The sequence below is a fragment of the Triturus cristatus genome, chromosome 7, assembly GCF_964204655.1.
Source record: "Triturus cristatus chromosome 7, aTriCri1.1, whole genome shotgun sequence".
Classification (NCBI taxonomy): Eukaryota; Metazoa; Chordata; class Amphibia; order Caudata; family Salamandridae; genus Triturus; species Triturus cristatus.
The window spans coordinates 534,352,660-534,379,271 of NC_140590.1; the positions used below are offsets into that span (position 1 = coordinate 534,352,660).

Below are 26,612 nucleotides of genomic sequence, written 5' to 3' on the forward strand. Positions count from 1 at the left end.
CTTTAGATACCTCGCGGCAAAAGTTTGGAACTCACTACCAATGGATCGAAGAACAGAACAATGCAAATCCAGATTTCGCAAACTACTGAAGACCTGACTGTTCTCAGCCACTGATTAAAACACAGTCTAAGGGTTAGGTATATAAATGTCGCCTATATTCTCTACGAAGAACTGTTTTAGCGCGGGGACACACCGGTGGTGTAACCATGCGCTCTACAAATGGCAAACTAAACTAAGTTGCCAGACCCACCATGCTTGCAAGTTGTGCCAGGTTTCAGATATAGCGAACTAGTGTTTTGTAAGGAATGGAACAATTAACGCTAGGTTTGTTTTATTAACAGGCAAATAAATCAACAATGAAAACCGGCACTGCAGAACACAAACCGGGCCACAAACAAGAAGAAAAAAAACAAGTGCACACACTGACCTGGCAGAGCAGGCCTTCGAGCACTACCTAATTGCCCTATAGGCCAGTCCGACCTTGGCTCAGACACACCTTTCAATTCCTGCATGCTTCTGCAGCCCGTGACCCTTCTTCCCAGCCTGGCCAGCTCAAGTGGTAAAGAGCTGACCTGGCAAGTTGAGCAAAATAAATGCAAAAATCATTCTTTTACATTAATCTCATGAAATCTTCGATTGATTAACAGTCCCTACATTTTGTTCTAGTTGGCGCAGTGGTGGATAGTGACTTCTATATTCTACTGCTCCAATAAGTGACTGAAAGCACTAGAATATACACATACAAAGTCTGACGTAGGGCAGAATTGGAGCATTGCAAGGTCTGACACAGGGGAGTGTATGGTTGAGGGGCGAGTGCCAAGGCCATTTTCATGTTTTTATTGCTTGATTTTGCTCGCAAGAAGTAGTCACTTAGTCGTTGAACTTCACTCACAATTACACTGAAATTATGAAAATGTCACAGCAAAATTCGCTCCACATCAACCATCTGGAGCTCTTGGCGATCTTTCTAGCCCTAAAATCTTTTCAAAAACAGATTTCAGGCAAAGCAGTCCTCATTCGCACAGACAACATGACTGCAATGTATTATATTCAAAAACAGGGGGGCACACACTCTCCACAGCTCTCAACTAGCACAGAGCATATGGAGATGGGCAATTCCACACAAAATCTTTCTCCTAGCCCAACATGTCCCAGGAGTCCAAAATACCATGGCAGATCTGCTCAGCAGACAAACGCAGCAGATCCACGAGTGGGAACTTCACCCACAGGTTCTTCACCCGTTCTTTCAGAAGTGGGGGCATCCTCAGATAGACCTCTTCGCCACCCACGAAAACAAAAAATGCCCAAGCTTCGCCGCCAGTTACCCACACCCATTGTCCAAAGGCAATGCGATATGGATGAACTGGTCAGGCAAATTTGCGTACGCCTTTCCACCTCTCCCACTAATTCCATTAGTGGTGCGAAAGCTACAACAGCACTCCCTCATGCTCATCCTAGTAGCTCCAACATGGGCCAGACAACCGTGGTACACCACGCTGCTGGTACTCTCGGTAGTGCCACACCAAAAGTTACACCTCTCACCATGCCTCCTAACCCAGAACCATGGAGAGATCAGGCACCCGGACCCAGCTCAGCTCAACCTTGCGATCTGGCTCCTAGAATTCGGATACCTTAACCTTCCCCCTGATTGCATGAACATTATCAGAGAAGCTAGACGCCCTACTACTAGGGCCTGATACGCTGCAAAGTGGAAAAGATTTGTTGTTTACTGCCATAACAACACAATCAACCCTCTAGATGCATCTATACAGCACATCATATGTTACTTGCTCCATCTACAAAGGTGTAACCTAGCATATACATCCATTCGGTTACACCTCGCAGCAATCGCTGCTTACCTACAAAACAGACAGCACCTATCACTTTTCAGGGTGCCTGCCATCAAAGCCTTCATGGAAGGCCTTAAAAGAGTAATTCCACCCAGAGTACCGGCCTCACCTGTGTGGAACTTAAATATAGTTCTCACAAGGCTAATGGGACCGCCTTTCGAACCTTTGCATAAATGTGAACTGCAATTTCTCACATGGGAAACAGCTTTTCTGGTGGCCATCACTTCCCTTAGAAGGGTCAGTGAGATACAAGCACTCACTATACAGGAACCTTTTCTCCAAATCCACCAGAACAAGGTTGTTCTCTGCACCAACCCAAAATTCCTACCCAAAGTCATTTCCCCCTTCCATCTAAATCAATCGGTAGAATTACCGTTTTTTTTCTCGCAACCTCAAACTGTTGCAGAAAGGGCTCTACACACACTAGATGGTACTTTACTATATCCCGAGAACACAACCTTTCAGAAAGACCAAACAACTATTTGTCTCTTTCTCTCCACCACATAAAGGATAACCCCATCAGGGATAGCTAGGTGGATTGTAAAATGCATACAGATTTGCTACCACAAAGCAAAACTAACGCTATCTGTTCCCCCCCTAAAGCCCACTCTACACGGAAGATAGGGGCTTCTATGGCTTTTCTAGGGAACATACCATTAGATGATATCTGCAAAGCAGCGACATGGTCAACACCGCACACTTTCACAAAACATTACTGTGTAGATGTGCAAACCAAGCAACAAGCTAGTGTGGGCCGGGCTGTACTAAAAACACTATTCCAAACCACCAACGGATACTGGTGGTCGCCGCTAGGGTTGGGTACTGCTATATAGTCTATGCAAAAGTGTGGAATCTGCAGCTCATATGCCTCGAACGGAATATGCTACTTACCAGTATGCATCTGTTCTTGGCATATAGAGCGCCCACCCGCCTCCCCGGCTACCTGTATCCGTTCCAGTCTATCTTATTTAGATACAACACACATGGGTTTCTTTACTATTATTACTACGCTCCATCTTTCCCTGCTGGCGAAAAACAATCTGAGGATGGAGCCGAAGCCCATGCGCAATACGAACCAAAGGAGGAGTCACCGACCTCGTGACTTCCAAAGACTTTCCAAGAGGGAAAAACAAACTGCAAACATCCGAGCCCAACAACAGATGGCGATCTATGCAAAAGTGTGTAGATCTGCAGCTCTACATGCCAAGAACAGATGCATACTGGTAAGTAGCATATTCCATTATGGTGCTCAGATTATCCTTTTTGGGTATTGCAGGTAAGTAGAGGTATTTTTAAGTCATAAAGTATATGTAGTTATATCTATGACTGCCATACTTTTACAAAATTTTGTGAAACTACCACTGTACATGTCTATGACGAGTAATTATCTGATTGGATAATAACTGCCTTTACATAAGATTGAAGCAGCCATGCTGTTTTAAGGCCACTCTGCCAGTGTTGTGGTTTGGGGCCTTAAATATAGCTAAGTATAAGGTTTTATATTTTTCCCTACCTATTACCACATTATTTTAGTGGTAATAGGTTAAGAAAAATATAAGTTTCTGCGATACAAAAAATAAAATCTCCGTGAAAAAACACTATTAAACTATATTTTTCACATAGTGAAGTACGCTGTATTTAAAACTTTTTAACATATATTTGATTCTTTTGGAAAAAAGTGTACAGCGCCCTGCGTAGGTTACCTAAAAAAATACCATACAAGTACAGCACAATTTTAAATAAAAAAAAAAAAATCCTAAAATATACAGTACTTACTACGTAATAGCAAAATACAACATAAAATTATTTTTTAATATGTAAAAATAAATAAACATTAGATACATTTTTCTACCTATTACCACCTTAACAAAGTGGTGATAGGTAGGGAACTACAATAAAACCTACTACTCACCTATATCTAAGGCCCTAACATAAAACACAGCCAAAGTGTAGTATAAACAATATGGCGGCCTTTTCATTTTCTAAAAAACAGCCATTACCCAATAATATGCTGGCTTGTCATCGCCATGTACCAGAGTGTACCGCAACCTACCAAGGTATACCGTGGCCCTAAATGGAATGAAGGCCTAACTGTTGTATTTTATTGCAAAACCCTTGCATCACTCCTTGTGTTGCATGGGCAACGCAATATTTAAGTTAGATTTATAAAGCAACGCTCGACCACCATGCATGGCCCTGTGTTGATTGGTAAATCTGGAGAAATGCAAGGCAGCGCAATTTGTTATGCCTTACTCTGCACACAATAATCTACATTGCTGATAAATTTCACATACATCCATACGCCACTCAACTGTATGCCACTAAACTATCCACCACTCTGTTCTATAGTGTTCCAGTATTTCCACTCCAGCGTACACCACTCCACTATACGCTACTCCATGCCACTTGACTCTACGCTATATTTCACTGTATGCCCCTCCATTGTACGCTACTCTACGCCACTCCAGTGTATGGCACTCCATGTTACGCCACTTAACTGTATGCTACTCCACTGTACACAATTATACTCTACTCCGCACCCCTGTCCAATACTACACTACGCTATTACACTGTATCCAACTCCACTTTAAGCCACTCCACTGTATGATATTCCAGTGTGTGCCACTACAGTGTATGCTACCCCACTGTACGTCACTCCAGTTTATGCCACTCCATTCTACCCTATTCCATTGGACATCACTCCACTGTGCACCTCTCCAATGTTTGCTTTTACTCTATGCCACTCCAGAAAGCCACTAAAGTCTACGTCACTCCACTGTACGCCACACCACGCTATGGTACTCCACTGTACCCCACTAAAGTATATGTCCCTCCACTCTATACTATTCTATTGGATGCCACTTCACTCTACTGTATGCCATTCCACTCTGCGCTACTCTGCTCTAAGCTATTACAGTTTACACAACTTCGGTCTTCACCAATCTACTTTGATTTTCCACTCTACCCCACTCCACTGTCCACCATTTCAGTCTACACTACTCCATTGTACGCTACTACTCTATAGAGACTTCAAGCTGCAGATTTCTTTCCTTAAAATTATCCCCACGTGTCAGACTAGATCTGGACATTATTAGTGTGCAGTATCCCTGTGCGCCAGTTGGTGGTGTCGTTCGGCTCCACATGGCGTGTTCTGCGCCATAAGTGATGTGTGCAGGGCCTATTAGGCACTGAAGTTCTCTCTTTTCGTTCCGCGCCAGTCAGTGCAGATTCATAGAGAGCTACCCCCAGTCATTTTCAAGCCCTGCAGCGCCTGTCACCGACTGATCCGAATTTTGTTTGTCTCTGGTGCCTCAAGTTTAACCACAATGCAAAAACCTGCATAGAACGCTGCGCCTTGATCCCCATAGCCTTGAGAGAGCGATCCCTCTTTCTCCTTACACCTTGCAGCTTGACGTGCGATACCACAATGGTCTCGATACCGGTCAAGAGGAAGGGCCTGTGATCTGTAGCGGAGCCCTAAATCTTCGTCATACTCCAACTCGTCATCCACTAAGTCCATGAAGAAGAAAAAAAACAAGTAAAAAAGATCTTCGACTTCGCCCTGTCTGTTGAAGACATCCGACTAGACAAGGGAACGTTGTCATTCAAGGCCAGGTTTCACTGTACAGCCTGTGCCTGGGCTACATTTGCGCATGCCAGAGTTTCCAGGAGCCGGAGCAACCCCCGCCCAACTCCACCAATTCTTTGGGGCCTTGCACCTCCTATTTGGTTGGTCCATCCCCACTGGCGTGCCTTTGGGCCCCATGGTTTCGGGAGGTGCCCCTACTGGTTCCTTGCTGGCATTCCTTTCAGGCCGGCAGGTTTAGCAGGGACCCCTACTGGTCCTGCGCTGGCAGTTCCACCTGTGGCACCAGTCAGGCCCATTGGATCCATGGATGAATCTGGAATGTCGCTGGCCATACTGCTTGACCTAATCTGATGCTGGTCCTATTGTTGACGCTCCCGGCGTCGCCATCCCCATTCTCATCCCAGACTACAACAGAACTGGAGGGGCATCCTCCGACTGGGGCCATGCCCTACAGGCTGGAGCCTGAGCCCTATTCATAAGGGCTAGGACTTGGGGAATATTGGCATGGGCCACAGGACCCTGAAGAATACCAGCCACTGGACCCCAACATGGTCTGGTGTGAGAAATTGGCAGGCGCCAGTGGACTAGACACCTCCACATATACTGGCATGGTCTCTCCACCTACCGTGGCCACAGAGGAGGAAGTGTCTTTTGCTATGTTGATTAGAAGGGTATCCTTCGTCCAGGACCTTAGCCTGCTCTCTGTGGCAATCAAGACTAACGTCTTGACAGAGGTGCTTCAGCCAGGAGTGACCCACTCCGAACCGCTTTTCCCATTTAATGAAGCCCTTGACGTGTCCTGCTTAGGACGTGATCCAAACCCTGCACAGGGGCAATTTCCTGCCGCCATAACCCCACCCCTGGCACCACAATTTCCTCATGCAGTACCTTCCCCCAAAGAACTTGGTGGTCGAAGCCTCCACTGCCTGTGTAAATTCTGGCGCATTCCCTACCGGATAGAGATTCCAACAGGCTGGACACCTTATGCAAGAAAATATTTTGTTTGAGGCATGTGAGCTGTAGATCACATGTTTTGCATACTCCTGCCATCTAGTGTTGGGTCAGGATGTTTGAAAGTTGTTTCTCTTCGAAGAAGTCTTTCCAGTCACAAGGTAGGAGACTTCTTCTTTGGGTGATAGTGCGCATGGGCATCGACTCCATTGTTATAGTTTTTTCCGCCATCGGGTTCGGACGTGTATTGCTCCGCTTCGAAACAGTTTCTTCAGGTTCCCCTCTGTGCGCAATCCACTCCTCGGTATTGTTTCAAACACATATCCCACTTCTCCGTGTATCATATCCGTAGAAGAAAACCTCTATTTTGATCAAAGATCCTCAGGAAGGCCGTCTGGCCTAACCGCGTCGGTCCACTTCTCAGTTGATGGAACAAACTCCATTCAAATTCTGTCCTCGGTGCCACGCCAAGTATCTGCGCACCGACTCGCACGAAGTGTGCAAGTTGTGCTTGTCTCTGGAGCACAATGAACAGGACTGCGACGCTTTCAGCTCATTCAGATTAAAAAAATCGTTGTGATCGTCGGGCTCTACGCCGCAAAATGCATTGTCAAAACATCGAATACACACCGGACATCTTCGGTGAAGAATCCGAGCAAGAATTCGACACACATGGGGCCTAGGAAGAACAAGAAGAACTTGTCTCCATTCCAGAAGCGGACTCCGAGATGGAAGAAAACTTACCACAAGGTCAACGTCCCATGAGTACCGAACGCCTCTTGACCCAGACTCTAGCTCAGCCGAAACAAAAGGCTTCGGTCCCACCCCCTCCTTCGGGCCACGGTCGGCACCGACCAGATGTTTCTGATGCCCCGCCCTACGGCTCGGCACCGAAACACGTCACTAAGCCTTCTGGCTCAGGATCGAGTCGGCCAAAGACTGGCACTGAGCCGAAACCTTCAGGCTCTAAGCCAAAAACCGCTTGGGAGCTGAAATCATTGACTCAAAAATTGAAACCTCCTTCGGCATCGAGACCTTCCACGCCGAAGTGTCATTCTATCCTGGCACCCAAATCCTCAGCGCCAAAACATAAAACTATTCCTCTGGAGCTGCAGGATCCAATTTTTGATGCCCCAACACCCAAATCGGGCCCACAACAAAAGGAACTTTACATGAATCCACATACAGGACATGTTCTTACTAAATCACCTCAAAAGCGCAAACCTGAGTCCGAGGACACTCTTTACCATATTCCTTTGAAGAGGAAGAATGTAGGTACTAACCCCGCCCCGCCTCTTCCATCACATTCCCCTACACCAAAGGTCTCCAGCTTTACACCACTTACTGATTGCGCCAACTAACTCTCCACCACCTGATGATGATGATGATGATGATGGAGATATGAGACAGTGTTTTAACAATAGATCCCTGGATGGATTAGAACACTGATTTGCCTTCAGACAAAGACTCAGATCTTTACCCTGCAAATCCTTCCTCTCCTGACAACAATGTAGGATATCTAGAGTTACTAGCTAGAGCTGCAGAATATCATGGGGTACAGTTACACAAGGAATCCCTAGAAAAAGATTTCCTATTTGAAATGCTTAGTAGAACACAAAAGGCTAGCCACACTCTACCTATGCTTAAAGGTATGATGAAACATGCCGATCTCTTTAAAGATCCAGTGCGTGCTCGCATTCTCACCCCCAGAGGTGATAAAAAAAAATACAAGCCTGCTCCCTCAGATCCAGTCTTTATTAAAGGACAGTTACCACTAGACTCCTTGGTCGTCTCTAATGCCCGTAAACGGGCCAATTCACAAACTACAGGAGATGCTCCCCCTCCAGACAAAGAGTCGGAACTATTAGATGCCTCCGGTAAACGAGTAGCCGCCCAAGCAGCAAATAATTGGCGCATTGCCAACACCCAGGCCCTGCTAGCCACATATAAGGCAGACTGGGACGAGATGGAGCAATTGCTACAACACCTCCCAGAGGAACACAAATCAAAAGCTCAAGATTTAGTCTAGGAAGGGAAACTCATATTCAATTCCTCAATCGGATGCACTTTAGATGCTGCAGACACCGCAGCTAGAGAAGTCAACACTAGTGTGTTATTAAAAAGACATGCATGATTGAGGATTTCTGGCTTTCAAACCTGAAGTACAACAGTCTATTTTAAATACTCCTTTTGACAAGGAACATCTCTTCTGGTCCGGAGTAGATAAGTCACTAGAAAAAATGAAAAAGACACAAGTAGTCCAGTCCATGGGAGCTCTGTAATCTCCCTCTAATTGGGGCGCCTTTCAACGCTCCTTCTACCGTGGAGGTTCGAAAACCATGTCCTCAGACAATACTGCCGCCTCCAACAAAGGCAACAATCAAGAGGTTTCTTTAGAGGAGGATACAGAGGCAGCAGCAACAACAAAGGTCGAGGCAGGGGTTCTACACCACGTAATTCCCCCTCCCCCCAACTAGCAGTGACTTGCCTACGCTCCCCCCCCCCCCCCCCCCCCCCCGATCATTTAACACCTGTCGGAGGACGTCTTCTACAATGCCTCCCCATTTGGCCATCTATCACCACAGACGAATGGGTCTTAGGAATTATCCAACATGGTTAGTGCCTGGAGCTAACCAACAATCTTCCAAGCATTCCATCACGTTCTCACAAAATGTCACCAGATCATTTACATCTACTTCAGCAAGAGATCCAATCACTCCTGTCCAAAGGAGCCATAGAACCTGTGCCATTACAAAGGCAAGGCGTGTACTCCCTGTACTTTCTCATCCCCAAAAAGGACGGCTCCTTGAGACCTATTCTGGACCTCTGGGAACTAAACCTCTACATACTTTCAGAGCATTTCTACATGGTGACACTTTAACAAGTGCTCTCACTCCTACAACAGGGCGATTTTATGTCTACTCTAGACTTAAGATGCATATTTCCACATTCCAAGTCATCCCGCTTATTGCAAATACATCAGATTCATGATAGCGAGTCATCATTACCAATCCAAAGTACTACCGTTTGGAGTCACCACTACATCCAGGGTATTTACCAAATGTCTGGCAGTAGTCGCAGCACATCTGAGAAGACAACACATCCATACCGTCCCCTACCTGGACGAATGGCTCATCAGAGCCAGCACTTACCAAATGTGTCTCCAACACACTCAAGCCACAATTCACTTAGTTCACCAATTAGGGTTTACAGTAAATGTGCTGAAGTCTCATCTACAGCCTTCCAACACACCAACTTATCTGAGAGCCACGATAGATGCTCAGAAAGCTCTAGCCTCTCCCAATACAGCCAGGATTCACAGTATTCAGTCCCTTCTCACTCAATTTCAGCCCAACCAATCATTACCAGCAAAAGTATTCATGCAACTGCTAGGAACTATGGGGTCTTACATTTTAATTGTTCCCCACGCAAGACTTCACATGCGCCCCCTTCAAGAATGCTTAGCAAGTCAGTGGAACCAGTCACAGGGTCAGTTGACCGATCTAGTGTTGGTAGATGGCAGCACCCATCTCTCTGCAGTGGTGTAATCCACAAAATGTATCCAAAGGGCAACCCTTTCTCAACCCTGTTCCACAGACTGTGCTAACAGCAGATGCATCGCTCACTGGTTGGGGTGCTCGCCTACAAAGTCACACAATCCAAGGATTATGGACTCTAAAGTACAAGAACCTCCAAATAAATCACCTAGAGCTACTAGCAGTGTTTCTAGCACTAAAAGCCTTTCAAACTAACCTAATAGGCAAATCGGTCTTACTCCGCACAGACAACATGACAGCTATGTACTATATACATAAGGGGGAGGGTTGGGGGGGGGGGGAGACACTCCAACTGTCGTGCCTAGAACACGCCATTTAGAAATGGGCCATATATCACAAAATGCATCTCCTAGCAGAACATCCTCCAGGAGTAAACCATCAAATTGCAGACCTTCTCAGCAGACTGAGACAGCAAATCCACAAGTGGGAACTTCAGCCCCAGATTCTTCTTCCCTACTTTCCGGAATGGGGATTTCCTCACATAGACCTGTTCATCACAGCTCAAAACACAAAATGCCAAAGCTTCGCCTCCAGGTACCCACACCTGCTCTCCAAAGGCAATGCCCTATGGATGAACTGGTCAGGGATATTTGCCTACGCTTTGCCGCCTCTCCCACTCATTCCGCTGGTAGTTCAGAAGCTCAGACAATCATCCCTCAAGCTCAGTCTCGTAGCCCCTACATGGACACGTCAACCTTGCTTCACCACCCTGCTAGAGGTCTCAGTAGTACCACACCGAAAGCTGCATCTCAACTCCAGTCACTCCACTCAGAGTCATTGGGAAATCAGACGTCCTAATCTCAACCTAGTGATTTGGCTCCTTAAATCATAGCTTGGCTATTTACAATTACCACCAGACTGTATGAATATTCTAAAGGAGGCTAGAATACCTACTACTAGGGCATGTTATGCAGCAAAGTGGAAACTATTTGTTATATACTGTAACAATATCAGTCCCCTTGATGCTTCAGTGCAAAACATCATTTGTTATCTTTTACACTTAGAGCAACCTTGATTAGCCTACACATCCTTTCGATTGCGTTTACCAGCAGTAGCTGCATACTTACAAAACAGACCTTTATCTTTATTCAGAGTAACAGTGATTAAAGCCTTTAGTGAAGAACTAAAAATAGCAATACCACCAAGAGCTCCACCTGCACCAGTATGGAAGTTGGACATAGTCCTTACGAGGTTAATGGGTCCACCTTTTGAACCAATGTACAAGTGTCAACTACAGTTTCTCTCATGGAAGATTGCTTTTCTTATTGCAATCACTTCCTTAAGGAGAGTTGGTGAACTCAAGGCACTAACTATACAAGAGCCTTTCTTTCGATTTGACAAAGTGGTTCTTCGAACGAATCCCAAATTTCTTCCTAAAGTGTTTCTGCTTTTCACATCAATCAGATGAGTTACCCATGTTCTTTCCTCAACCTGCTTCTGTAGCAGAACGAGCTCTACACACGCTAGATGTTAGAAGAGCTCTACTATATTATGTAGAAAGAGCAAAAGATTTTCGTAAGACAAAACAGCTCTTTGTTGCTTTTTCACCACCACACAAAGGCAATCCCATTTCTAAATCGGGTATTGCAAGATGGATCTTGAAATGTATCCAAACATGTTATGTGAAAGCGAAAAGAACCTTGACAATACCCCCTAGAGCGCATTCCACCAGCAAAATAGAAGCTACTATGGCTTTCTTAGGGAATATTTCCCTAGCTGACATCTGTAAGGCAGCAATATAGTGTACACCGCACACATTCACCAAGCACTATTGTGTAGATGTGTTAGTGAGGCAACAAGCTAATGTAGGCCAGGCATTACTTAAAACTCTTTCAAACAATTGCAACAGCTACAGGTTAGCCACCGCTTTGAGAGTTTACTGCTGTATACTCTATGCAAAGCATGTGATCAACAGCTCACATGCCTCGAACAGATAATGTTATATACCCAGTAAGCATCTGTTCTTGGCATGTAGAGCTGTAGATTCTCATGCGCCCACCGGCCTCCCCAGGTACCTATACCTGTTACAGTTTTCTTACTTTACATACATGCGCATGGAAATCTCTATTCTACCTTTACTAACTCCATTCTCACCCTCTGTGGGAAAATAATCTAACAATGGAGTCGATGCCCATGCGCACCTTGTGACTGTAAAGACTTCTTTGAAGAAAAACAACTTGCAAGCATCTGGACCCAACACTAGATGGCAGGAGTATGCAAAAATGTTAATCTGCAGCTCTACAGCCAAGAACAGATGCTTACTGGGTAAGTAACATTATCTTTCTTCACCAGCCTGGCACTGTCCGTGAACGCCATTTGGGCCATTACTCCCATGCACTGTGGCATTTGTTTTGCGCAAGTGCTGCCCATGGTACTCTCTGCTCTTTCTGTTTTTCTTTTGCCCAGCAGGACTCTGAACATCTTCCCAGATAAGCTGGTTCTTCGCAACAGAGCTTACTTCCTGCTGAAGGTTGTCACCCCCTTTCATGTAGGCCAACCCATCACTGCCTACCTTTTTCGCTCCACCACATCCCGCTAATGAAGAGGAGCAACTTCATCAACTGGACCCAAAAAGAGCATTGTTGTTTTACATTGACCACACTAAGGATTCAGGGTGGATGACCAACTCTTCGTGGGGTACCATGAAGCAAAGAAAGGGAAAGCCATGCAGAAGCAGACCATTTCCCAAAGTACTGGCCAAGAAGCAACCCCAAAGGGTTTGCATGCTCATTCCACCAGAGCAAAGGTTGTGGCCACTATATTGGCACGCGGCATTCCGGTCCTGGACATCTGCCAGGCAGCAACGTGGGCCTCACTGCACACATTTACAAAGCACTACTGCCTGGTCAATCAGGTCCGTCGGATGGGCACTTTGTCCATTTGGTCCTGCAGGACTTTTTGGTGTGAACTTGTATATCAGACTCCCCTTCAGGGCTTTATTTTTGGGGTATCTATTCTAATGCAAGTAGTCTGCAGATAGAAGTCTCTACCAGATGAACTAGTTAGTTATCTTTTGTAATGGCTTATTTGGTAGAGACTCTATCTAGCTGCTGATTTCTTCCTTACCGACCCACCCATCCTCCCCTCTCTGTGAACAGATTTCTAGAGGCAGGGCTGTTCCTCTTTCAGAGCCCTAGTTTTACACACCAGTAGTTGGTGTTCTTTATTGCTTCGCGCTCCTGGTGTAAAAAGTTGCGAAAAGAAACTAACATCAATGCTGGGGAGGTGCTTACATAGGCACCCAGCACGTCCATTCTGGCACCACCTACCAGCATGCAGGGGGTATTGCCCACAAACATTTCTGGATCCAGTCAGGTGCATGGGGATAATTGTAAGGTAAGGAATCTGCAGCTAGATAGTCTCTACCAGATAAGGCGTTACTGAAGGTAAGTTTCTTGTTCTGCACGCTGCGCATTTCCACTGTACTTTCTTCCACTCCACGCCACTTCACTGTACTTTCTTCCACTCTGTATAACTCCACTCTGCAAAACTCTACTACACTCTCTGGGACTGTGTCCTCGTACACTCCACTGTCCAAATTTGTACTAGACTCTAAGCCCGTACACTCTCATGTGCGACTATGTACTGCACTCTGACAGTTTCCAACACTGTATGACTCAGCACTCAACTCTACTGTATGAGATGCCACTCCACATTATAACAGTTTACTTGAATCTACGCCACTTTAGTGTATGCCACTCTGTCCTACACCAATCCACTATACCCTTCTTCACCATACTGTACACCGCTCCACTCTATGCCACTCCATCCTTCTACACTCCACTGTATGGTATTCCAATGTACGCTATTCCTTTGTATGCTGCACCACGCCTCTCCACTAAACTACACTTTCCTCCACCCTATATAACTTCACTCTGTCCCCATACACTCCACTATCCAACTCTATATTCCACTCTGTACACTCCATTGTACAGCCCTCTATTCCACTATACAACGTTTCTATACTCTACAACACAGTACTCCACTCTACTGTGTAACACCCACTCTATTTTAGAACAGTTTACTCAATTCTATGCTACACCACTACAATTTATGCTACTCTACGACAACTCAGTACTCTGTTATACTTTACTCCTCACTGTTACGCCATTTCTCTAAAGTCTACACCACTTAATGAGACTTTACCTGACTATGCTACTGTACAACAATCCACCCTACGCAGCTCCACTGTTTGATACACTACCGTACTCTATGCAACTCAACTCTACAGTACTCTACTGCAATCTATGCCTCTCTCCAACACTTAACTCTATACCCCTACATTCCACTGTGCTATATTGCATGCCACTGTACAACAGTCTACTCCACTCTTTGCCTTTCTGTGATACTCTAGTTAACTATTCAACACTACTCAACTCCGTATGCCACTGCACCTGTCTTTACTCCTCTCTGCTCTGACACAGTGATCCACTCTACTCCAGTGTAAGCTACTCCACGCTATTGAAATCTGTAATGCTGTATGCCAAATCACTCTACCACACTCTACAACACTGTACACAACTCCACTCTACAAAACTCTGCTAGGCTGTTTGCCACTCTACCCCACAACACTTTCCAATACTATACAACACCACTACACTCTACCGTACAACACTTCTGCAATTGATGACACTTTACTTGACTGTATGCTTCGCCACTCCACACCACGCCACTATAGTCTACTACACGCCACTCCAGCACTTTACTCCACTCTACGCTATCCCACTCCAGTGCACTCCACTCAACTATACTCCACTCTCACACTGTATCCCACTTTACGCCACTGTACCATACTCTGCTCTATCCAGCTCCACTGTCAGACACTCTACTCCACTGTATGCAACTCCCCTCTGCTACATTCTACTCCACTGTATGCCCTTCCACTCTATGCCGCTGTACTACACTGTATGACACTCAGCGAGACTCCGCTCTGCTCCTCGGGACTCCGCTCTGCTCCTCGGGACTCCGCTCTGCTCCTCGGGACTCCGCTCTGCTCCTCGGGACTCCGCTCTGCTCCTCGGGACTCCGCTCTGCTCCTCGGGACAACGCTCTGCTCTTCGAGACTCCACTCTACGACACTACACTCCACTCCGACGCTCTGCGACGCTCTACTCCACTCTTTATTGTCTTTTATATGAGAATGAGTTTGGCCTGTTCCTTGAACTTCTCTTTTGACTTTCCGGTGCTTTTAGTGCGGTTAATCATTTCCTTTTTTCAAAACCGTATTCAATACTTTCTGTTCATATCAACGTTCAATGCATTTTTAAATTATTTTATTTTCACATTTTGTTCAGCGGGCTATTCTTTCCAGATTTGTCTGAATGCTAACCCATTAAACCATTTAGGCTGGAAACTTGTAAGATAATATTCTTATCTATTTTAGTATTTTTTTATAAAGTGAAAATTTTGAACTGGGAAAAAAAGATGGGGATTTCTTAGCCTAAACCATAATGTATCCTATTAAATTAAACAATTGAGGAATGTACTGAAGTAGTAACTCATGAATTGGCTAAATTTAACTATGGGATAAATTCCACAATGAATGTCAAGAAATCATTACAAGAATTAGAATGGGATAAATCCAAGGAAGGTCATGAAATCTGGAGAGAAAGGAGAGTGTCCCCATTAACAAGGAATCATATGAGAAAAAACATAAGACACACTTAAAAGTAAGGATTACTTTGGAATTATGAAATGATCCAAAATTTTAAATGCAGAGGTTCATTCAAAACCCGTTATGAGACATTGTGGTAAATAATTGCATTAAACAAACAAGAAAAAACTGTTTTGACACAGGCCTCAATACCAGTGGTTTATGACATACTAAAGATTCCTAAATATTAATGTAATCTACCAATGGGTCCAACTGTGACAGGACTTAGTTCCGAATTTGTACCGTTTTCTAAATACTTGGTCTACCGCTTACTGATTTTACTGAATTACATACCAAATTTAATCAAGGCTACAATTTATTTTCTTACATTGAAAAAATTTGAAATATTTTAATCTGATCTACTTTTTACTTGTGCTGTTGTAAATTTAGAAGGGAATTGTCCACACAGCAGTGGACAACATGTACTATCACATAATTACCTTGAGAATAATTTGTTTCAAATAAAACACCTGAATGTATTTGAAAATATCGAATTTCCATTGAGCTCAACATGGCCCTACCATGTGTATGTATGTATGTGCATCAGATTGTAAAATGTTTATACTTAGAATAGGTAAACGGAAACAGGAAATCAAAATCTGATTGTATTACATTGATTATGCTTTTGGACTCTATGAAGGAGCATTGGAGGCATTGCTACAGTTCAAAGACTGAGAGGATTTCTTAGTTTTCAGTGTTTGATAAAAGTGATATAAAAATTCAAGTATATGAAATGTGTCAGTTTCTCAGATCAAATTAATCCAACACTGTTTTCATTATTATTGGACATAGCTCTTTAAGAAGCAACATTAAATAGACGTGAAATGTTTTAAAATGTGAAATAGAGGATAAAGTTCCCTTTGTCATATGGTATAAAGAGGTTTAAAGCCACAGAGAAGGTCATTGACCTTATAGGGTATAGGGGAATGAGTCCGAAGTCTAAGACTTGCAATATCCTTTTGGAATGACTATCCTTTTTTCAATATGCCATTATCCTGGCAGTCCCCCCCTGAAAAAAAAAACTTTAATCCTTGGTCTCATGCTCCTGTATACAAATAACTGTGGTTCCAAATATGCAAAGTACTTTGCTACACAAAAATATCACCTGCCCTCTCAAAATTGCTATGGTTCATAATTTGTTGTAATGTGCATTGGCTTTTGCTTTCATATAATAAACAATTGTCCTGTAAATAATCATCCTCCCATAAATGTTTGGTTCCTGCTTTCCACCAAATCATTTCACAGGAGCTGAAAGCTAGTTCTCCTGTAAACAATTGTATTTCGGATTCGTGATCTGTCTTCCACACGTTCTACATTTTCTGGCAGCAAGACATATGATGTCATATCTCGACTATTAAGTTATTTCAGTTGAGCAATAAAGTCATTTTATTATTAAAGCTGACTAGTGACATCACAACTAGACTGTAGTATACAGAGATTGGAGGCTTCAATCACACGAAAAAATATATACAGATTATTTTGTTAAGGGGAAAAAAGGATGTGCTTATTAGATGCCAGGAGGCAGAATCGTGCTTTTTTTTTTTTTTTTTTTTTTTTTTTTTTTATTGTTTTAGCTGCCAGAAAGAACTGGAAATCCTGGTATCACCTCTGACTTGTCACTTAATAGGGAGAACAAGAAATCAAAGGCTAAAGGCACAAAAACTATTATTATGAGAGTAGATAACCTAATGCAACTGTGTAAAAAAAATAAAGCCCTTGATTTACATAGGTCTTCTGTCAGTCACATCCAAGACTGTTTTGCTTGTACAGTCTTGTCCTGTAATCTTCTTGCTGAAGTTTTTTTCATTATATGAAATAATTGCTCATTTACACTGATGCAGAATAAAAGAACCGTATATTAATAGAACACGTCCTCAGTTTCTTAGCCTATACCTTGCCCATCACTCTGCTATGCAACCTGCCTAAAGCTCTTCCTCCAAATTTCCTAAACCTATACTAAGAATAAACATGCATCACTCATTTCCATACAGCTCTGTGGAAAAAGTGCTTAACGGTAGCTTCTGGACTGATTCAGTGGCTTCATAAATGTCAGTGCAGCATTTCGGCTGCCTTTGGGAATAGCTTTTCCTTCACAAAAAGCAGAAAGATGATAAATATGAATGCTTAATTTGAATATTTTTAGCACGTCCCAAATTAAGCAACATATCTCTTAAACCTTACACTCACAGAAAATTAAGTTGAGAAACTGAAAAAATAGAAACATTTAAAATAATAACGCCTGGAAGAATGAGTGTTTTAGTTTCTCAACACTAGTATGGATACATAATGTCAGGAGAAAGATGACATATGCGTATGAAGTGAGAACAGCAATTATGTGATTGTGTGCTAGATTAGATTTTTGTCTGGCAGCAACTTACAGTGTTTCCCATACTTTCAATGGTGTGATAGCCTGGTGAATTATCTCTCACATTTAATCGTATGTGATTTCACACCCTTGTAAAAAAAAATTTAAAAAAACATGTTTAATACTCTGCTCTTCACACCTCTGCTGTTCTTTCTGATCTTTGAGATATATTTGGCAGCGCATATGATGCTCATTTACACTGTTGCAGGGCCCTTCTTACAATAAATGTAAAATACATTTCCACCTAATTTTTAAACTCGATCTAATCCATTTGTTTTTCTTTTATTTTGTCTAGGGGACTGAGAGATGGACTAGCAAATCAAGTCTCCTGCAGGTTCTGATCTCTATACAAGGTGAGTGATACACATTATAGGTTTGTGGCATGGTTTCTCATGGGAAAGTATGCTTTGCCTCCAGTGCATGTTGTGGGCATGGGGTGCTATTGTTGTCTTTGGGGAGTGGTGGTACAACAAAGATTTCCTCCCCATTGACTGTGTGTTGGATTTTCTGTTCAACGAGAGGGCTTCCAAATTACTACAAAAAGCTCAAATATTGGCTTTCAGACTCCTTACACAAGTTTTTTTAGCAGATCCACCAGTTTCCCCCTTCTTGGTATCTAAGATGTACTTCCAACTACAAGGGGTACCATGTATTCTTTTCCTTTTTATTCTGTCTCCATGCCATCTCTTCCAAATATTTACTTCCTTTCTACCACCAACAAGAATAAGGTCAATCAGTTTCTCTCCAAGGCGCGTGTCTGTCTGTCTGTCTGTCTGTCCCCTGTGCAGTGCTAGCATGGTTCTTGCCACAGCTTTCAATGATCCTCTGTTTTGCAAGGCAGCCCTACCCCTGTAACATCTGTTGGCCTCATCTGTGTCCTTTTTCATGTGAGTTTGTTTGCTGTTTTGCTCAGTAACATTTCCACTTTCTTCTCTGCAGGACTCATTCTGGTGAATGAACCCTATTACAATGAGGCAGGCTTTGACAGTGACCGGGGTCTACAGGAAGGCTATGAGAATAGCCGCTGCTATAATGAGATGGCTGTAATTAGAGTAGTGCAATCCATGACGCAGCTTGTACGGCGACCTGTCGAGGTCTTTGCACAGGAGATCAGAGAGCATTTTAGCATTAGTGGCTGGCGCATTGTTCATCGAATAGAGGCCTGGCTGGAGAACAACGAGGTGGTGGAAAAGGCTCATGACCACGATGATTCCTCCACACTGTCTGCCTGCTGTGGCCCAGCAGACAGTCCTACGGAGGCTGCCTCACTTGGAGAGTTTGGCAGCAGTCCAGAAAAACTGGGCGGTGAGTCTAGTGGTGCAGAAGCAACCAGTGTGGATTTGCCTGTTGAATCTAAAGATCTGGATGACTCTGGTACTTCCACTTTAGTCCTTGGTGACAACCATCCATGCTCAGACTCCGAAAGCACTTTGCACATCAAGACGGTCACCCTTGCTACCAGCCCTGTGGAGGATCCGAAAACTGGAGTTGACTGTGCAGCTCAGCCCAGTGTGAAACCAAAGAAACGCAGGAAGAGTTATCGGAGTTTTCTACCAGAGAAGAGTGGCTACCCAGATATCGGCTTCCCCCTTTTTCCACTATCGAAGGGATTCATTAAAAGTATAAGAGGGGTGCTGATGCAGTACAAGACTGCCTTATTGGAAGCCAACATACCAGAACAAGAGGCAGACAAATGAACCACTCAAAGGACAAACTGACACCGGGGGCAACAAGACAATTTCGCCAGAGATCCCCTCTTCCCATTTTCACTCCTCAATCATCAGACACCAGACTTTACACTCCTATCATGGCTTTTAACTTATGCTCGGACAAATGCTGTTTTCATTTATTTGTATATGGTACATTTGATGCTGCTAGAGCTTGAACATTGATTTATGCTTCTCAGGGAGTCAGTTGAGAAGTGACAAGGGAGTACACTGGACAGCTTGAGTTGGAGAACCACATGAGGTTCTAGTTAGGTGCCCTGCCAGTGACCATGTGTTTAGGAAGCAGGGACTATCTAATTAGCGCACCTCCATGAAAATAGCTGCAGCGTCACTCTAATTATAGATTTACTATTACCTGAAAGCATCTCTTCCCAATAGGTGCACTGAGTACAATAACGCTTCCTACAGATCCACAGTATTCCCTTCAGCTTTCCCACAACCTTCAAAGCAACACTCCTTCCACCCCCTGGCCAAACATCCAAACCCAGAGAGGATTTTGCACATTTCCCACAGTTTGGAGAGTACTGGTTGTATTAATTCACAAACTTAGACCCATAGCATTTCTTCAGCTCCATACGAATCCCTGCACATCATTTAAAGTGTTGCTCCTCGCATTTGGCAGAAGCACAGCTCTACAACACTTTTTGATGGAACCTCGTTAATTGCTGCAGTTAAACATTAATGGTTGAGAGTTCTGTTCATTCTAATAGGTAAATGCCTAGTATCTTAGCACTTCTATATCTCCACTCTCCCCACTTCAGTGTAGCTTTGGTTGCAACTTTCCAACAGATGATCAAATTGGTAACTGCTTACCACTGGCCGCAGCTTTTCCATGGAGCAACACGAGGGGCTTAAGGAGTTTGATTTTTGAGCAAACATAGTTGTAAGATTAATAGACTTGCTTCAGGAGAATGCAACATACTCTTTAGTACAGTTACAGGTCTTCAAGTTATGACCTCTTATGTCTACTCCCTGAGACGGTCTTGCAGCTTTTGAGTCAACTGAAGTGAGATTTACCTTTGAGTATGTTCAAAGCACAAGGAGTTAGACAGTTTTGCCTTTACAGCTCCAAATCTTTCATCTCCAAGCCAGTTCGCTCACAGTCCTTCTATACCTTCCGATACTTAATGCATGTTTTACCTATTGGCTTGCAAGTGTTCAAAATTGAAACTACATTTTTTTTACAGTGGACCGCTTTGCTCTGCACAAACTGGCACATTCTCCTAATTGATCATGGAAGAAAGTATACAAAAAGGTTATTTCATTGGTGAAAAAAATCCATTCAAGTGAAATATTGGTTGAAGTGGCCACCTGTGTAACTGGATAGGAAGCCTCCACATTTACCCTACTCCCCATGAGTTTCTCACGAGTACAGAGCCTCATGTTGTACATATCTTGCAATTCAGTGTCCCATTACGGAAAGTGTATACAATTAGAAATAAAGGCAAGGTGCTGGCACTTTGCTTTTTAAGCTGCTTTTAAAAGTTAAGCATTTTCCCACTATTCACTTTTGAGCAACTTTCTAATTACAAGCCTTTGCTCTTTGAAGTGAGTTGCCCCACTTTTACAAACCAAGGAACAAAACATAATATTAAGTTAAAATGCATGTGATGGGTAATGAGATGTGGAGGAACAATGACGTTTCAAACTGACCACTGCCTTTAAATCATTTCTACACTTTGTGCCACAAACGTCGCAGGAATCTAGGTCTGCTGAGAATGTTTTCCCCTGCTAATCATGTAGTATAGTCCATGTTGCAATGCTTTGGGAAGTCTTGAAATAATGTTTGACTGTTGTTGGCTTTGGCCACTTCTCATTCCAAGTAGATTGCCTCTCCAACTTTTGAGGGAAGACTTCAGCCTAGTACTGACAAACAGAATTTTAAATGTGCAGTGTAATTGTACCTTTATTTTGCTCGAAGATGGAATTCTATTCAGGCATCTTTGTTTGTAGTAAAGGTTCCTTTTTTTGTATAGGAGACCCAATATTGTAGATGTTTTGGTATCAAGCAAGCATCTTTCAGGTCATGTGACTGGCCTTAACATACCACCTGTTAATATTGGCAAACAAAATTCATTGGCCTTTTAACACCATGTCACCTTTTCCAAACCTGGTTTTGATAGGGCAGATTTAGGTTTTGTTCGAAAGTTAATTCGTTTAACTGCCTTAATAAATATTTTCTCACAACTTAAAAAAAAAAACCACTTCTCATCTGAAGGGTTTTAAATCGCCCTAACTTGGAGAGTGACGGTATGCACGTGTTATCATAAAGAAATTTTTTGAAACCGTTGTTAGATGTCGCATTCCTGAAAGTGAGAGATAAGTTAGCTTTTTCCCTTTTTTATGGCTTAAAGCGGGCAGCCACTTCAACAGTGCGTGTAGTGAAGAGGTCCATTGTGACATCAAATTATGTTACTATGTGTTCATCCTGTACCAGATGCAAGCTGACTCTGAATAACTCCTGTGCATGCCATTTCCTGATATTCACCATTACTTCCACGGTCTGTCCCCTGTGGCACCAGTGCCAGGTTTACACATTTTATATGCTTATTTCCTTTTTTGATAATGTGAATCGGAGTAAAGTTGGACGCTGCTAAATCTGCATTTATCGAATATTTCGTGTGTATGTAATATTTAAAAGTGAAAATAGAAATAAGATGGCAATGTAAAAGAGTATAGACTTTATGGAAACAGCCAAAGCATGACTTTTACTGGTGACCTTAAGACTGGCTGAAAGTCTGTATATGTAAAATACAAATAAGACAGCTTGTGACTGTTTTTTAGGGCGCATTTAAGGAAAAAAGCTAACCATGCAACATTTGTAGCCCAGATGATTCTTGTACAGTATTTAAGCCTTGAAACTGGAGCTTAGGAAACTATGCTTAGCAATATGTACTGTGCGGTGTTGAATGCCCGTTTGCTTATCTTATGTATAGAGTGCTGTGACGGATTACATTTTTTGCTAATGATGTAATGAAAGAGCGAATGAGATAAGGAAAGCTGCCATTAAATATTTCCTCTGCAAAAGTGTGTGCTGCCTCTAATTCAAAAACCTAAATTGGAGCAAGGAGTCATGCCTACAAAAAAGAGCTCCCTTGAAAAATAGGTGCACTAATTAACATTGTAATGCAAGCATACCATTAATGACCGTATCATGAGACTAACTGAATGAGGTCTGAGGTTCCATGAACATTTAAAAATGCTCAAGTCAAGCGTGCGATATGCTTCTTAGTGTTTAAGATGGGGAAGAGGGTTTCTGCGTTCATGCGCTCTAGTATCGCTCTTAGAAGATACAATCAATACAACGTCTGTCTTCTAGAAAATATGCAACTTTTCATTAACTAAAGAATTAACCTTTATAGTCATAATTTAATGGAAATGTAGCCTGTTCTTCAGATTGGGCAGACATTCCAAGATGTATTATATGCATGAAATAGAATTGTGCCATTGTGTTTGCCTTACAGAGTCGAGTAATATGGTGTCTCCAGGAACATTCATGAGCTGGCCTGTCTTTGTTACCCATAGTGTTATGTTTATAATTTCAATTCTAGCTTAAAAAGAGAAAAGCTAGAGAAACAAATGAGTGGATAACCTTAAACCACAAACATGACATCCTTCCACGTATAGGTAGCCAGATGCATATGAATCCTACATTGTATTGCAGTGACAACTTCTCAGATCTCTTTTCAGCTCCATAGAAAAATAACCTTTAAACACCAGGCTTTTTCCATGTACTCGTTTTTTTGTGGGGGGGGGGGGGGGGGGTTTATGCAGACTTCTGACCGCAGATTCCTCACCTTTCAAATATTCCCATGGCGTCAGACTGGTTCATAAAACATTTCACCAGTGCCTCTTTGTACTTGAAAGTTGCACTGTGCTGATCCGTACTAATGGGCTTCCGGTTTGGAAATTATGTGCTTAGCCTATGTAGTCGCTACGCCCGCTCACTGACTTCACTTCCTCTCTTTCTGCGAATCTGAGTTGGTGCTGCTCCGACCTCGATTGAGGCTGCAATCCTTCTGCCAAACCGCATTCTTTTCCACTTCCACCACTTATTACCCCACCCCCTCAAGGCAGATCTCATACTCTGCATTTATTGTTTGGAATGGATTTTGATAGTGACTGACTGAGATGAAATTGGCCAACCCTGCCACAAAGAAAACTGGTATGATGATCTCCAAGATGCCAGTTGTCTTGACACCACTCCTAATTCTGGTCTTGTCTCACCACCCGGTCCTGCAACTGAAGAAAGTTCTTGAGTTCTCAACTTCCAGCTCCCCACCCTATAGGTCAAAACCAATGTCCTGATCAAGTACTTCAATAGGACAAACCACTGTTAAGCCCCTACTACCTTTTAATGAGGCACTCACTGATACCCTCCTAGGGGTCTAGGCCAAACCTTGCTCTGGTACCCCAGTCACTCAACAAATTGCGAGGCATCAGCTATCAGCCTCAGGATGACCCCACCTTCTCCTTATCCTCAGAACTTGGTGGTGCCAGCTTACTTCAGACGGATGAACCCAAATAATTTTCTGTCTATTCTCCAGGATAGGGAGTTGGCGAGTGTGGAGACCTTTTGGAAGAGGGTTTTTGTTCCACTAGTATGGGCATCATGTCAGTGAATGCCAGTGGCCTGCTGGCCTGCTATTTCCGGCAGGGCTGTTATTTCCACTTTCTTTGGGATTCGGTTGCTCAAGTCCTCTCAGGTGGCTCGGTAGACCTTCGCTCGTTCCTAACCAAAGTCGTATAGGATGGCCGTGACGCAGTCAAATTCACAATTGGTTGCAGCCTAGATAGCTCGGATTTCATCAAGTGAGCCACTTGCACTAGTGTCGCCATTCATCGCCATGTCTGGTTTCAGGCAACTGTTTTTTAGGCATTGTCAAGTGGTCCCTTTTTGACATGCCCTTTGACGGAACTCACCTTTTTTGGGACCAGGTAGATTCTGCTCTGGACCTCTTCAAAGAGCAGGGCCTCAGTGTGCTAACTGGGCTTATCTGCCCTGCCTTCCCAGCCCCATCAACCCTACCGTTTTTGTTGTAGTTGTGGCAGAGGTGCCCTTACTAACAGCCTTTTCAGCCTCAGAACGTTTTCAAGCAGTTTCACAGCTGAGGCTAAGGAACAGACTGCCCCTGTGGTCTGGGACAGTGTGGCAGTTAGTTTACTACCCACCCCTACCAAATCCCTTTAGCTTGTCCTTAGTGGTCTACTGTCGTGTTTGGAGGCTGGATCCTATTATTTCCGGGTTGGCAGACCATAACATTGGACAGATGGGTCCAGCAGATTATACGGAAGAGATACGCCTCACCCTTTATAGCTACTCTGCCACACCTTGTACCGGTCCCGGAACAACTAACTGAGCACCATCTGTCTGTTTTATGACAGTAAGTGAAAGCCCTTTTAGGTAAACCAGCTAACTAGAGTGCCTGTGCCAGAATTGGGTCATGATTGTCGTTCCCGCTACTTTCTTATGCCATAGAAGGACAGAGGCTTTTGTCCTATTTTAGACCAGCCGGACATCTCGGCGCCTTCCTCCAGAAGGACAGATTAAAAATGCTCACTCTGGCACAGGTCTTGTCTGCCCTTGACCCTGGAGATTAGATCTGTAGGATGGCTATTTCCATATACTTGTCCTGCAATTCCATTGGGGAATACCTGCGGTTTGTGGTGGGACAGGCTCATTTTCAGTTTGCTGTGCTCCCCCTTGGTATCACCAGTGCCCCTTGGGTGTTCACAAAGTGATGCCTGTGGTCGCAGCACAACTTTGGAGGTCATAGGTCCCAGTGTTCCCCTACCTCGACGACTGACTCAGGCAGTTATTAATCCCCTCCAAACTAGTGCAAGCCACCTTTCATCTTTAGGGTTTGCGATCAGCATGCTGTAGTCACACCTGACTCCTTCTCATATGCTCCCCTTCATCTGAGTCATTCTTGGCTTGGTTTGGTTTTGTGTGCTTCCCCTGGAAGGGGGACTCCAGGACATTCAGGCTATGATTCCGATCTTTCAACCTCTCTCCTGGATTTCCGTATGGTCAACTCTGAGGCTACTGGGACTGATGGCCTCCTGCATCCTGCTAGTAAAACCTGCTATGTGGCATCTGAAGTTTCAGTGGGCGCCCAACATCAAGGGGATCTCTCCAACCAAATCCAGATTTTGGAAGGGACTACAAAAGATATGCAGTGGTGGTTACTAGAGCGTGATTTCGTTTGCGGCCGACCCCTCTCCCTACCCCACTCAAAGCTGAGCATGGTGACCGAGGCATCACTTCTGAGTTGGGCGTGCCACCTGAGAGAGGTGGTGATTTAAGGCCTCTAGTCTCTGGCAGAATCCTGGCTCCATATCAACCATGAGGAACTGAGGGCTATCTGCTTGCCATTGAAAGCCTTCCTTCCATCCATCAAGGGGAGGCTTGTACAGGTGCTTACCACCACCATGTGGAATTACAACAAACATGGTGGTGTTGGGTTTTGGAACCTGTGCGAGGACGAAATGACTGAGCCATTAACATTTTCATGATAGTGAACCACCTGGCAGGATCTATGAATGCCATGGTGGACAAGCTCAGTCGCTGACTAGTAGCTGATCTCTAGTGGCATGGGGTCTCTTCGGCTAATGGTGAGAACCTTGGCTCGATCTATTTGCCACCACTAAGAACGCACAATGACAGCAGTTTTGCGCGTTATGAGTTTCCAAGTAGTCTCTTGGTAGGACACTTGTTCCTTCTAAAATGGAATATGTGAGTCCTGTATGTCTTTCCCCCAATACTACTTGTGCCCAAAGGTCCATATATGATCAGGACCAAGTAGACCAAAGTTATTCTAGTGGTCCTGGATTGAGCTCTGAGGATATGGCATCCAGAGAGAATAGGCATGAGCATCTGTCCTCCGATCATCCTGCCCCTCAAGGACGATCTGCTGTCG

General features: G+C 43.8%; 1 protein-coding gene across 1 annotated transcript in view; it reads left to right on the plus strand.

Annotated features, from left to right (window-relative positions):
* The window catches only part of UBE2O (ubiquitin conjugating enzyme E2 O), a 563,443-nt gene extending 540,724 nt beyond the window's left edge, over nucleotides 1-22,719 (plus strand). The window contains exons 17-18 of the mRNA XM_085616919.1: nucleotides 18,261-18,318; nucleotides 18,905-22,719. Of these exons, the coding sequence (XP_085473045.1) occupies nucleotides 18,261-18,318; nucleotides 18,905-19,662 (816 nt within the window). The 3' untranslated portion in view covers nucleotides 19,663-22,719. The remainder of the gene's footprint in view (nucleotides 1-18,260; nucleotides 18,319-18,904) is intronic.
* The last annotated feature ends 3,893 nt before the right edge of the window (nucleotides 22,720-26,612 follow it).